This window comes from Schistocerca nitens, chromosome 9 (assembly GCF_023898315.1).
Source record: "Schistocerca nitens isolate TAMUIC-IGC-003100 chromosome 9, iqSchNite1.1, whole genome shotgun sequence".
NCBI classification, from domain to species: Eukaryota; Metazoa; Arthropoda; class Insecta; order Orthoptera; family Acrididae; genus Schistocerca; species Schistocerca nitens.
The window spans coordinates 34,394,402-34,409,778 of NC_064622.1; the positions used below are offsets into that span (position 1 = coordinate 34,394,402).

Sequence of the window (15,377 nt, forward strand, 5' to 3'; positions counted from 1 at the left end):
TAAATAAAATTTGTTTCATTTATAATACTTAGCTGCATAATGTTAACCATTGTATTAACTTTTTTATTTGCTGTCTTTTTTGCTATGTTTCATTCTTCTTCTTTCATTTGGAATCTTTGTGTAAGTAATTTTAAATGTCTTTGTTTATATGTTGTAAATGTTTGAAAATAATGTCCTATCAAATAAAAAATAAAAGACATAATAACCTATTCATATTTTTGGATGGTAATCAAAACGAAATTTAAGGAAAATGAATAAAAGGAGTAACAATTGCAGTAACATGGACAAAAATATAAAATAACAAGAAGGAAGAAATTAAATCAAAGTAAATACATAAAAATAATTAAAGTCACATGAATGAAGATTCCAAATGAGAAAAGAATAAAATTGAGTAAGAAGATCAGAGCACATAAAAAGTTAATAACGATGAATAAAATGATACAGCAAAGGATTAGAAATGAAACAAATTGTATTTAAATCAGTTAATTGAGAAAAAAGACTGCAGGGGTTTCAGTAAATATATAAGAAAGAAGTAGAATGTTTTTGACAGGATTTTAACCCACAGCCTCCCAGCATACTAGCCAAAAACTTAACCATTACACCATTGCACTGCTATAAATTTTTGCTAATGTCAAGGTTGTGTTCAGTCACAAGAAATTATGAAAGTTTGTTTTGTCAATCACTTGCCACTTGCAAAGTAGGACCCATCAGGGTGAAAGGCAGGGGAAAAGGGGGGGGGGGGTCTTGACACCTGGGACATTAATCATTACTATGTAGGTGGTTTTAAAAAGTCAATCCCACCCATGAGACTTTTCCTTGTCAGTTGTGTAATTTTAAAGTACCGATTGCTACTTTTAGTGATGCAGATCAGAAAGCCATACTTCAGTTAATGCAGAACAAACAACAAGAATATATACCGTGAAGTTACAGACACAGAAGAAAAATAATTTCTTCTCACATAGAATTTTTAAATTAGGTAATTTTTGTCATGATTATTATTATTATTATTATTATTATTGGTGTCATCATCTTTGGACATACATGAGCTGTACTTTCACAACATCTTTCTTACTCTGGTTTATAAATATTTTTCATCTAGAAACAATCCTAGATGTGTCCAAGAAGGTCTAAAATGATACTGTAGTCACAGTTGCCACTGGTTACGCTCATTGTTAGTGTCATGTTGTCATAAAATTCAGGTAACTCAACTGAACACATCAGAAGCAAGGATCTTGCAGCTAGAGGCTAGAAAGTTCATGGTGACTGAAGCAGAGGCAGCAAAATTAAGTTTTTTTCCTTTTGATATAAATTTGCTATCTGTAGTGTTCACAATAGAAGGAAAAGCAATTTACATAGAAATGTTAAACAAATTTACAAAGGATAAACAGTTTTGTTATCTACAGTAAAAAATAAAACCATGGCCGGGGGGGGGGGGGGGGAGGGGCACTTGTGGAATAACAAAACCATTGTGACAGGGCACTACAATCAAAATGATGAAAAGATGAAAGAATTTGTCAAAAATTGTAGTGTCATTATCCTAGAACAACTTTCTCACAGATCTGCCTGTGCAAAGTGTTTTAAGTTAGCCACTTATGGTTACTCAAAACTGGAGAAAATTTCAGTAATGCATATTACTGTGAGACTATACGCATGGTATTCGACATTAGAAAAGATTTGAAAGACGTCATACATGTTCTCATTGCCTTCCCGTAAATAACAGCTTAACATTTAAGTGATTTTATGCTCAGTACCACACAGGTATAATAAATCACAAGAAGATGACAGAATATGTTTTTGGAACAAGATTGAAAGCCTGCACAGTCATATCAAGTAGGTATGAAAAATGAAAGAGGAGATTTGGACATTCTTACAACATGCAGTCAACATCAAATCTTTCAAAAGTAGTATGACATATGTTTTAATCTTCTGGCACAGGACCTTCAGTGGGTTATCAAACTACTGGAAAATAGGTTCAACAGCAGATCCAAAGCTGATGTTTCAGAACAGAAATATACAATTAAAGAACCAGAGACATCTCCCCCATTGACATGACAGTAATGATTTTTAAAAGCCCAGTAATGCAGCAGAAGATACACAGTTTAGGAGAGATAAGGCTGAGTTCACCCAGTATCCTAGAGACACTTTCAGATGAGAAAAGAAGGATGGTACCACAGTGATAGCAGATAGCCTTCAATATCAAACAACTTAGCTGAGAAATTTTCAGTGTGGCCAAGAAACCATGTATCATCTTCCCCCTAAATTTTTCAGAGCTTAACAACATGCCTGATTCAAATGCTGATTTACAGTGCCAGAGATAATTAAAATACTTGCTTTGTGGCTTAGAACTAAGTTTGTATATGTAACAACTGTGATGTTATTGGTATCAGTTTAGCACATAAAATGATGATAATGTATAGTAATCTTTGATACAACCCTTAAGCTATGTATAGACTACATATGATTTTAGTTACATTACATTACCTTACATTACATCTGTATTTACTAATGTGTGTATAAATTGTTAAATCTAAAATTCAGTGGGCCTTTGTACAGTAATATAGCTTGCAGACTGTTAACCCTCAAGCGGGCATGCCTGTGTATAAAGTGTGCCAACCACAAATAACATTGTCGTGCACAGTTCCATTGTTGTTTTACAATAGCAAGCCCCTACCTATTCCTGCATTATTGTTTCAGCCAGCACTGTGACAAGTTGTGTTGTCATAGGTTCACATGAGCTACAGTAATTTAAAATAAACTGCGAGTGTGTCATCTTAGTGCACAGAGTACGCTGTGCGCCCAGTCATGTAAGTAATTTTTCCTTCACTTTTATTTTGTTCCTTTCTCATCGAATCGAAAGATAACACATAGCACGTGGGTATATCACTGTGCAGGGCAAGATCAAAGCTGACAGACAACAAGCTTTATTGGTTAGTCAATGAGGATCCAGAGTTCAACTCTGTACCAGACAACGAAAACGATGACGACTCTGAAGAAGACGATGACTCTGAAGAAGAAGAGGAATTTATCACACGAAGTGACCGTGATTCAGATTCTGATCAAGTCCATGATTCAGAAGATGACTGAATAACCACTCTCCACTGGTGGCATTGTTATTGGTGGGGGAGGGGGGGGGGGGAGAGGGGTATGTGTAAATGGAATAAAAAATGTTTTAATGTGACTTTGAAAACAAAAAGAAAAAATATTGTGGAAGTATCCCCTGGGTCTACACGTGTTGCCAGTGGGGTCTCAAGTGAAACAGAGGTTTTATGGAAAATACATAGCCTGTAGATGGTTGATGAAATTCAATCTATACATTCAATCTAAGAAATAATGTGGACTATATGCCAGAGAAACGGATGCTAACGAAACTACAAGGTGTGAAATAATGGCACTGTTAGGATTGCTGTATCTTATCAGGACTAAGAAAGCAAACCACACAAATGTCACTGAACTGTGGACAGCAGATGGTACTGGTATTGAGATTATGGGAGCTGTGATGAGCTACAGAAGATTTCTGTTCCTTTTATTATGTATCCATTTGGACGACAAGAGTACAAGGTAAGAAAGAAGAGTAACTGATAAAGTTGCTGTAATAAGGCAAATATTGGACGCCTTTGTGGTGCACTGCAAGAACGTTTATATGTAGGACAATTTGTGAAAGGAGCCAAAGAGTTGTGACCTTTCTGGGGTGACTGTTCTTTTGTTCAGTATATTCCAAACAAACCAGCAAAGTAAGGGATAAAGATTTTTGTTTTAGCAGATGCTAAAATATTCTTCAATAGTAATATTGAAGTATATTGTGGAAAATAACCCAAAGGACTATACAATGTTTCTAATTCTCCCTGTGATATTGTAGGAAGGCTAGTTACTCACAGTGGTCTCAGGAAGGAACGTTACAATGGATAACTAACTATTCCTTAGCCGACTGCCTTTTGAAAAAACAACTAACATGCACTGGCACATTGAGAAAGTACAAACACGAGATCCCACAAGAATTTTTACCTGGGAAATGTATTGCTATCCACCCCTCTTTATATGGTTTTCACAGTGATATGACACTAGTTTTGTATGTGCCGAAACAAAACAAGGCAGTTATATTACTTTCAACTATGCACGATTTTGGAACCATTGACGAAGTTACAGGTAAACCAGAAGTAGGTCTGGATTATGATATAACAAAGGGAGGAGTCGACAGTCAATCAGCTGGGAGGTGCGTATTCCATCACACGGGCGACAAGAAGATGGCCATTGGCTGTATTCTATGCTCTAATGGATATAGCAGGAATCAATGCTCAAATAATTTTTCATGCAAATGAGGCAAACCCAAAAAAGAAGAGAAGAATTTTCTTGAAAAATTTAGCTCTGTCCCTTATGAAGCCTCAAATAGTGGAAGGAGCTAATATTCCTTCACTTCCTGCTGACATTGCAACCTTCCTCGTGCAATACAAAAATCAACATGTTGAAAGATTTGAGAGGAGCCTACCACCAAGAAAAGAGGCTGGTGTGTGACATGTGGAGGAGCAAGAAACGCATCTAATATCATAAGGTCTAACTCATGCCATAGCTTTGTTTGCAAAGAACATGTAAAAACAGCACATACATGTGAGAAGTGTAAAGCATTTCTCGAAAATGCACAAGACAATTAATTGTGTAGGGGGAAGGAAATTTGTGATGACTGATACTTCTTCAATATATAAAGCCTTTGTCCCTTTATATTGCAATGAAAGATTGTTTTTGTTCAGTATGTGCTTACGAATAGATTGATTTGTCAGCTGCAGCAATAGAATGATATGGAAGTTTCTTATATGTTTAATCAAATAGTAAATTAGGAATGTAATATAGTTTTTTGTATTGTTGTTTAGTTAAACTAAAATTAAACTGTGATTTAGCTCATACATTGCCCTTGCTAGCATAATGACAGCTTTTGACAACATGTGTATAAGTTGTGCCGCGCGTCCGCTCAATGTTATGAAAATCTGCTCGATGGTTAAGGGTAAAAATTATTTTAAACATTATTTTCTATATGTCACATGTTAAAAACTTTATAGCAGTTATTTAAAGAGTGGAAACTAAATAAAGACAATAAAATGTAATTTCACATACAAATAACAAAATGAAAGAAATAATCTAGTATAAACTATTCTCCTCTCTTTATCATAGAGATGTAAAATTAAGGCACCATTGGGATCCCCAAAAGAACCATTGCAATACATAACAAGAAAATACAATGAGGCCACTTTGTGTGCTTACAACAGTCAGTGTATCTAGAGGTCTAAGGTTAAGGGTTCTGATAATGTATTATATGCATTTATGAGAGAGAAGCAAGACGGTACAGGGTACAGCAAACACTTTTGGATGACATTATCCATACCCAATCATTGTAAGATTACAGGCTTACAGATTTGCAGTTGGATGTCTCCCACAGAATTACTTTATGTTTGTGGAGAAGAAGCCAGTAGGGAGTAAACATTCAAAGGCAAACAGGCAATGTCAACTAGGCCCTACAACCCAATGCCAGGATTAGTATCCTGGTTTAAGTACCCAAAGACATTTGAAGATCACAGCACCTGCCAGAACTGGAGGTATCGCTGCAGCATTTGGATTACGTATCTTCTGTCAGACTATGTATCATTTACTTTCAGAGATTGTCCAGCATGCATGACCTACTGTCAGATGCAATCCCCTGGCATTAAGGCACTGTATGATTCAATGAATATTGTTTGTTGTCCACTGTGAGAATATTTAAAAAAATAGCAAAGCATCTTGCTCATGGATAAGTAGTGGGTTTGTAGGGAGTATGAACCTTGCCAAATGTTCATTCTCTAGGGTAATACCACAACCATGCAAATACCATGGGAAAGGTATGTTCAACTTTTTTTTAGCATATATGGGCCTGGATTCCAGTTCACTACTGCTAATCATACAGGACCAGCCTGGTGGACAAATGCTTACAATGCGAGGACATTATGTGTGTAGAGGGACTAGCTCATTCCCTAGACCTGAAAGTGCATGGTCACCATAGTCAAAGAATTTCTGGCCTAGAGCTTGCTGCCACACAGCCTTATCCACAGGATTGGTGGTGGTGGTGGTGGTGATGGTGGTGGTGGTGGTGGTGGTGGTGGTGGTGGGAGGGGGGGGGGTTATTGCGCATTAAACAGAGTAACCCAAATGTCCACCAACAATTTAAAATTCAAAACTTCATGGAATAATGTAGATAAGTGCACAAAATCACCAGCACGTGATACAAAAGCAATACTTAACATGGCAATTGATTTTTAGCAAAGACAATGTTTTTTATAACAAATGCTCAAAATGTCAGCCATCATTCGTCAGCAACACCTGTTTGTCAAAGGACAATGTTATGAACAGCACTGTACAGCATATCAGTAGGTATGGTGAGAAATTGCCATCTAATATTGTCTTTTGGCTCTGCTAATGAGGTCAATGATCACATCAGACTTGCGACTTTGACTATCCCACAAAGCAATAATTACACAGATTGAGGTCTGGAGAGTTAGAAGGATGATTCAGCATTGATCCTCACCATATGATGTGCACAAGAGCTCTTTGACATATGTAGCAACATGGCGTGTAGCACTACCATGCATAAAAATCATACCTTTCAGCAAGTGTTTATCAGCCAGTCTAGGGATGATATGATTCTCTAATATATTGGTGTACCTTGCATCTTTCATGCTGACAATTTGAAAATCAGCACCCCACATTTCTTTAAGTCAGAAGGATCTGGCCATGACTGATGAGGTAAATCTGCACGCTACCATGACTTTCTCACCATGTATGTGTTTCCACAACAGTTCTAGGATTTTTGGTAGCCGTAATTCGGAAGTTGTAGGCATTTTCATGCAGCATCACTGATGTACTGCTGTCAAGCACCATCTGTTGGCCAGTTTTTGCACTCACTTTTGGTTTCAATAAAACTCCATGTCATTTCAGGCAAGTGTGCCAAGTTTTTCATCTCTGCCAACATTATTCTGCAAATTGGTGTATTTTCAAATGTTAACAGACTTCAGCGTCACAATGTATATTGCCATGCTGGACATCACACTGAGTACTGACATTCTGAATGCCACCGGCAAAGGGCATAGCACAGTAAGAGCCACTCATGGCGTATGTCCCATTTTATAGCAAGGGCACACTTTACTGGATGCATTATTGTAACATCTCATTTTTTGTGTGTAATTTGAAAACCGCTTGACTTAATGACATGAAAGTGTAAATATATAAGCCAGTGTTATTAAAAAAAAAAGGTACACTTTATAAATGTAAAGTACTATGACTAAAAGCAAAACATAATAAGTAGCTACAAATAATCTACAGCTTTAAGCATACCCGCTGAACTGTGTATCTTGGTAGAAGATTCTTATGTTCCAGGAAGATGCCATTCACAAATGCATGCCATCTGTAGAATATGGGATCCCTCATGGCTGTTGCAAAATCAGCAACAACACCAAAGCTTTCCTGTTATCAAAATATAGAATTTAAAGACAATGCCATTTATTACAATATTATTGCAGACATAAATCTAACATATGTTTTATTATATTAGCAGACATAGTCACAATAAGTTCATCGTAAGTATTGAAAGACAACATTCCGAGAACTTTTGTAATTGGAGACAGTGTCCTGGAGGGTTGTTCATTCATTCATAGTGTTATATAGATCCTGCCACGAAGAAGAACCTTCACGATGTTGGAATGAGTCAAGGTGTACATTAACAAAAGACAAGTAAATCATAGAACATTAATCCGTATACTGCAGTAACAATAAACAATCAGTACATCACTTAATATTGTTCATGTTTATTTCAGATTACTTTAAACAAGAAAATTAGAAATAAAGGTGCTACTTTGAAGTAAGCTACTGCCTCCTCAGCTGCTGTTTGTCTCCAGTTAGTAACTTAATATCCACTTGCTGAGAATGGTATTCTTTTAAACAAAACAGTCACCCCCACCCCCTGTCAATACTGACTATTGAGTAAAAATCTCTCGGTGTACATGCCGCGTCAATTCAGGATAAAACTCCAAGCTTTCGACCACTACCTCCATGGTCGTCATCAGGGCTAAAACTGACTGTCGTGAACTAGCGAGGTTCCCACTTTTATATGCAAAGGACGGTTTCTGATTGGCTGGAATACGTCAGCGATATGGCGCGTAGTGAAGTGGTGTCTTCTACTTCCATAGATGTAGTTGCTACCCCGCGTTGCTTGCAGCGCCATCCCTTTAATCAGGAAGTAAAGTGCGAGAAGTTTTTCTCTGCGATTTTTCTTTGTCCAGTGCACTCTTCCAAGTATTGCTAAGTGCATAGCCGTTGTCTCTATTAAAGTTATTATCGCTAAGTCTAATTTCGACTGCTTCCCGAATCACAGAGTCCCAGTAATTTGATGCGTGGGCTATTACTCTGGTTTCTTCAAATAAAATCTTATGCTTGTTAAGCAGGCTATGTTCAGCCACCGCTGATTTTTCCAAATATCTGTATTTCAGGTGGCGTTGGTGCTCAATGCAGCGGTCGGCAACGGTTCTTACAGACTGGCCCACGTAATTCTTGCCGCATTCGCAAGGAATAGTGTAAATTCCCGGCACTCTTAAGCCGAGACTATCTTTGACTGGTCTCAACATTTCCTTAATTTTCCTAGGTGGTCGGAAAACTGGTTTTATTCCTTGCCTCTTCAGGACTCTGGCTATCTTGCTCGTTGTAGCACCGCAAAAAGGAAGCCGCGCTATGTGTTGGTCCTCTTCTTGTATGTGGCCGGCATCGTGTCTTACTTTCTTGGACAATACTGATTTAATTTCACCGGCAGAATAACCATTCCTCTTGAAAACAGTCGTCAAATGGTTAATCTCGGGACCGAGGTGGTCCTTGTCGGAAATAGTCCTGGCTCTGTGTACTAAAGTATTCAGCATAGCTCTCTTCTGAGACGGATGATGGAAGCTATGGCTATGCAGATATAAGTCTGTATGGGTTGGCTTCCTGTACACAGAATGGCCCAGTCGTCCATCCGGCTTTCGCTCTACCAACACATCTAAAAAAGGTAACTTCCCTTCCTTCTCTACCTCCAATGTAAATTTTATGGCCACACGGCAGCGACACGCTGCAGCAGTTCGTCGAACACCTGAATGGTGTACATCCAAACATAAAATTTATGTTTGGATGTACACCATTCAGGTGTTCGACGAACTGCTGCAGCGTGTCGCTGCCGTGTGGCCATAAAATTTACATTGGAGGTAGAGAAGGAAGGGAAGTTACCTTTTTTAGATGTGTTGGTAGAGCGAAAGCCGGATGGACGACTGGGCCATTCTGTGTACAGGAAGCCAACCCATACAGACTTATATCTGCATAGCCATAGCTTCCATCATCCGTCTCAGAAGAGAGCTATGCTGAATACTTTAGTACACAGAGCCAGGACTATTTCCGACAAGGACCACCTCGGTCCCGAGATTAACCATTTGACGACTGTTTTCAAGAGGAATGGTTATTCTGCCGGTGAAATTAAATCAGTATTGTCCAAGAAAGTAAGACACGATGCCGGCCACATACAAGAAGAGGACCAACACATAGCGCGGCTTCCTTTTTGCGGTGCTACAACGAGCAAGATAGCCAGAGTCCTGAAGAGGCAAGGAATAAAACCAGTTTTCCGACCACCTAGGAAAATTAAGGAAATGTTGAGACCAGTCAAAGATAGTCTCGGCTTAAGAGTGCCGGGAATTTACACTATTCCTTGCGAATGCGGCAAGAATTACGTGGGCCAGTCTGTAAGAACCGTTGCCGACCGCTGCATCGAGCACCAACGCCACCTGAAATACAGATATTTGGAAAAATCAGCGGTGGCTGAACATAGCCTGCTTAACAAGCATAAGATTTTATTTGAAGAAACCAGAGTAATAGCCCACGCATCAAATTACTGGGACTCTGTGATTCGGGAAGCAGTCGAAATTAGACTTAGCGATAATAACTTTAATAGAGACAACGGCTATGCACTTAGCAATACTTGGAAGAGTGCACTGGACAAAGAAAAATCGCAGAGAAAAACTTCTCGCACTTTACTTCCTGATTAAAGGGATGGCGCTGCAAGCAACGCGGGATAGCAACTACATCTATGGAAGTAGAGGGCACCACTTCACTACGCGCCATATCGCTGACGTATTCCAGCCAATCAGAAACCGTCCTTTGCATATAAAAGTGGGAACCTCGCTAGTTCACGACAGTCAGTTTTAGCCCTGACGACGACCATGGAGGTAGTGGTCGAAAGCTTGGAGTTTTATCCTGAATTGACGCGGCATGTACACCGAGAGATTTTTACTCAAGAAATACGTCGCGAAAGACTTCGTAGCAATACTGACTATTGTTTGTAGCACAGGGTGAGCCAAAATTATGCAAACAATGTCAGTGTTGTTTCCTTTTTCTATTCCCAGTTGTTAGTGTCCAAGGCTGAGTCAAAAGTATGTGAACAATGTTAATTTTGCTCTATTTTCTATGACAGGTTGTTAGTACCCATGGCTGAATCAAAATTATGTGAACATTCTTAATTTTGTTATGTTTTCTATTTCATGTTATTAGTACACATGGTTGACAGACTCACACTGGAGCAGGGAAGAGTGACTGCAAGTGAAAAGGAACTTGTGCACTCAATGACAGAAGTGCATTGAAGCTTTGCAGAAAGATTTCCAGACAGATGGCCACCTGTTCATTTAACAATTCATTGCATTTACCAAAAGCTTGTACCAACTGGATCAGTAGCAGACAATTATCAGGGAAATGCAAGACAACCTCGAACAGGCAGAAGTGAAGAAAACATTGCTGTCGTGCAGGAATCTATACTAAGAAGTCCATCAAAATTGACGAGACCTTACAGTCTGGAAACAGGGATTCCATAGAGAACAGTGACCCATATTCCACTCAAGGACCTTAGTATGTGATCACATCAGCTACAAATCGTTCAAGGTTTGACTGCGCACCAGAAACTTGTATCTGTAGAACACTGTGACATTCTGGCAGCCAGCCAGGTATTGTTAGGTAAGTGATTTTCAGTCACAAAGCTACCTTTTATGCCAGTGGTCATGCTAATCGTATTAACACAATGTACTGAAAATGAACGGAGGACCCAGTACCAGACACTGATCAGGAAGAAGCTGCCAAAGGAAGATCAGAGAACAGTGGAAGAAGAATGGGGAGATTTTAAGAGGGCTCTAGTTGAGGCAGCTGAGACTGTGTGTGGAAGAACTAGCACAAAGAGGAGAAGTAAGGAAACCCCATGGTGGAACAACATATGTAAAGAGGCAGTACTTCGAAAGAACAAAGCCTTCAGAGAATGGTTCCAGACCCGAACAGAGGAAGCTAGGGTAAAATATAAGGAAAGCAAGAAAGCGGCACAGACCATAGTAAGGGCGGAGAAGAAGAAGTGGATGGAAAAATGGACAAGAATGTTAGAAGAGGACAGTGAAGGGAACAAAACAGTACTTTACACCATGGTAAGAAATAAGAGAACGACAGAAGCGAGTGCCTGAGGATCATGGATAATAATGGAAGAGTTGTGGAGGAAATGCATGAGCTCAAAAAGATTTGGAAGGAGTACTTTGAAGATCTGTTGAATGCCGCCAAGCGGGTAACTAACAGCGATGGAGAGCCTAAGGCAGCAGACGATTATAATAGTGGGGAAATTGATGATCTAACTTGGAATGAAGTGGATGAAGCCTTAAAGAGGATGAAAGGGGGCAAGGCACCAGGTTGGGATGAAGTAACAGTGGATTTGATACGAGCAGCAGGAGTAGTAGGAACCCAGTGGCTATACAGAGTGCTGAGGGTGGTGTGGAAGGAGAACAGAATTCCTGAGGATTGGCAGAAAGGAATTATAGTCCCGATCTTCAAGAAAGGGGATAAAAGGAGATGTGAGAACTACAGAGGAATCACCCTGCTATGCCACTGTGGAAAAATCTATGAAAAGATCCTGGAGAAGAGAATAAGAAGCAGTATTGAAAGTAGACTGCAAGAGGAGCAGTACGGTTTCAGACCGGGAAGATCAACAACGGACCTCATATTTGCGGTAAGGCAACTGCAGGAAAGGCACTATGAGTACGGGAAGGACTTAATCATGGCCTTTTTAGATATTGAGAAGGCGTATGACAGTATCTGTAGGGACAAGCTCTGGGATGTGCTGAACGCAAAAGGGATAGATGAAGAGATAACATGAAAAGTCAGAAAAATGTATGAGGGAAGTGAGAGTTGTGTGAAAGTGGGGAGGGAACGTACTGCATGGTTCAAGCTGGAAAATGGGCTGCGACAGGGAAGTGCACTTTCGCCTTTATTGTTTATTATTGTTATGGATGAAATCCTACAGCAAGTATCAGATGCAATTGGAGATCATAAAATGAAAGCAGTGCTTTTTGCCGATGACCTGATGTTATGGGGAAATTGCGAGAAGGAGGTGCAAGAGCAGTTAGATGTATGGGAGGCAACGGCAGCACAATATGGAATGCATTTCTCTGCAAAGAAAAGTGAAATAATTGTCACAACAAGGAAGACGAATAGGCCAAATGTGGATATAACTTGTGGCGGGGAAAAACTACAAGTGGTAGAGAACTTCAAGTACCTGGGAAGCATGATTGAAAATAAGGGGGGAAACGCAATGGAAATAAATGAAAGGTGCAGAAAAGCAGGGCAGTTCTACAAATGCATTAGGGGGCTTATTTGGAGCAAGGAGGTGCCACAGAAATCCAAGGGAATTATATACCGAACCTACTTTGTCCCCATATTGACATACGGAAGTGAGACATGGGTAATGCACAAAAGCGACAAAAGTAGAATACAGGCTAGTGAAATGAAGTTCCAGAGGAGCAGGTTGAGTGTAACAAGATGAGACAGATTGCGAAATGTGTATGTGAGGGAAAGACTAAAGGAGGAACCAGTACAGGACAGGATAGAAAAATCAAGACTGCAGTGGTATGGACACATAAAGAGAATGGATGAGGGAAGAATTCCAAAGAGGATGTTTGATCTGCAAATGGAGGGGAAGAGGCCCAGAGGAAGACCAAGAGATAGATGGGTGAAGGGAGTGAAGGAATGTGTGATGAGAAGAGGAGAGAACTGGACGAAGGTGGAAGAGGGGGAATGGTGGAAAGACAGAACACGATGGAGAGGCTTGTGTTCCCGACAGACCCAGCCAGTGGCTGGAAACTGTCCAAGATGATGATGACTGAAAGTCCAGGTATCATTCATGAGTGAGAAGGTGCATCTCGAAGATAAATGCTGGGACCACTACTGGTGTACTTTGCCCATTTTTCTTTACAAACCCAATGGTGAATGTAGATAACTATCTGAAAATACTGAAAGAGTTTGCCATTGATAACATGCCCTACAACTTAGTTCCAACAGGATGGTGCACTGCCCCATTTTGCTAGTTCTGGCTATGCTTATTTTGATCAAACATTCCCGAATCGTTCAATTGGTCTTGACAAACTATTTTTATGCCCCCCGCCCCCAGTCTCTGGATCTCACACCCCGTTACTTCTGGTTATGGGTGGTTATGGGGTATAGTAAAGGAATGCATATACAGTATAAAAGTGAGAGACCTTGAAGAACTAAAGGACAGAATAAAAGGTGTGATATCTAATATTTCCTCAAAAATTATACTGTTGAACATTGACTTGAATGTGTTAATCATGCTGGTAGTCAGGTGAGAACATGCTTTCTCTCAAATAGTGTTCACATGATTTTCACTTATGCTGTATGTTATTACAACGGGGAGTGGAATTAAAATCCTAAATATCTTTTTAAATTTTTTTATTGAACAAAAGTGTATCATTTTTTGACAGTCTCCGTGTCATAGATAATAATAATCTCCCTCTCATAAATAATAATAATAATAATAATAATAATAATAATAATAATTTGCTTTCTTTGTGTGCGCAGCCACTTGTGCATTGCCTGCTGCACCTCTTCATCAGAACCGTAGTATAGCGCACATGGCAGAGTATCAAAGGGCAGGTTATCGATGGTTGCAAGAGTTTCATGGGCTATGAGGCTGAACACTGTCATGTTGCAAAATGACACTTGCACTTAGAAGTCCATGTCGCTTTGGTCTCATTGCAGACTGAAGCTGACTTCTTAACACATTGAAATATGATGCACTGGTGATAGCATTTGCACCGTCCATGCAAGATAACACCGCATTTGTCCAGAAAGACAGTTAGATCTCTTTGACTCAGGTTAATGGTAGTGTACCTATGTTTCATCTCCTGTAACAACTCTCATGAAGAAGATATTCAATTTCAGCTTCAAAGTGCCAAATAGTTCTTCACAGGTGTCAATGGGTGGCTCTTTCAGGTCTAAAGTGATCCGCTGTGGCACCCACCTAGCAGACAGTTTGGTAAAGGTAAGCATTTCATGGCCACAGTGATGCACTGAGCCATGGCTAACGTTAGGATCTGTGACTGTTTCATCACATGGCAATTTTCCATCACAATAGCTTCAACCGCTGCAGTAGACTTAGGGTGTCACAACACAGGGTTGTGACCTGGGCATTGAGCATCTGCCACAAAAGTCACACAATTTCTGAACTTCCCTCTTCACTCATACACTTGCATCAATATAATGGACATTCATATGCCAATGGATTTCAATAGGTTTTGCAGTTTCACTGCTCAGAATATATATGACAGAACACTGTCCTTCCTTGGTGCATGTTGGAAGTGGGGCAGCCATTCTTAACTGGTATTGTGCCCATGTTGGTTGTCTGTAGTATGTTGCCACCTGTAGGGCATTCCTTACATTACTGCTAACAGTACTGTGAACTTATGCTAACAGTACTGTGTACTTACAGAACACTGGCAAGAAACTTTGATTTTCTAATTAAACTTTTAATTTTTCATTTGACTCCCCCTCATACTTGTCATGCAGCTTTACAATGAACACTGTTACTAGGCGACATAACTAACACAACTTTTCAATTTTTGAGTCCAGATATTCTGATAATTTGTAGAAAGTGTAGTTAATGAGGTATATTTTTTATTTTCTTTTTGAAATGGTTGGGATTCCCAGTTTTTTGCTTTATGTTAGATGTGAAACTTTGCATCAGACTACATCACTGAACTCTGAACCATAGACAAGGAGGACACAATCTACATAAAAATTATTTTTGTGTCCTGTATTCTGATTGTGTGTATAATTGCTCAGCTGAAACAGATTTTTATTGTCAGTAATAAGTAAGTGTACTAAGTGTACTGGGAATTCCAAAATCCTTTAAAAAAAGGCTTCTGCAAGATATACATTTATTTACAACAAGTGAAAATTACCAGAATAAACCAACACTCTTATCTTTAGGTCAACACAGTTTTGTTGCACGATATTTCAACTGTATGACTTGC

General features: G+C 39.4%; 1 protein-coding gene across 1 annotated transcript in view; it reads right to left on the reverse strand.

Annotated features, from left to right (window-relative positions):
• The window catches only part of LOC126203365 (phenoloxidase 2-like), a 76,692-nt gene that overhangs the window by 14,500 nt on the left and 46,815 nt on the right, over positions 1-15,377 (reverse strand). The window contains exon 9 of the mRNA XM_049937662.1: positions 7,351-7,479. Coding sequence (XP_049793619.1) covers positions 7,351-7,479 — 129 coding nt within the window. The remainder of the gene's footprint in view (positions 1-7,350; positions 7,480-15,377) is intronic.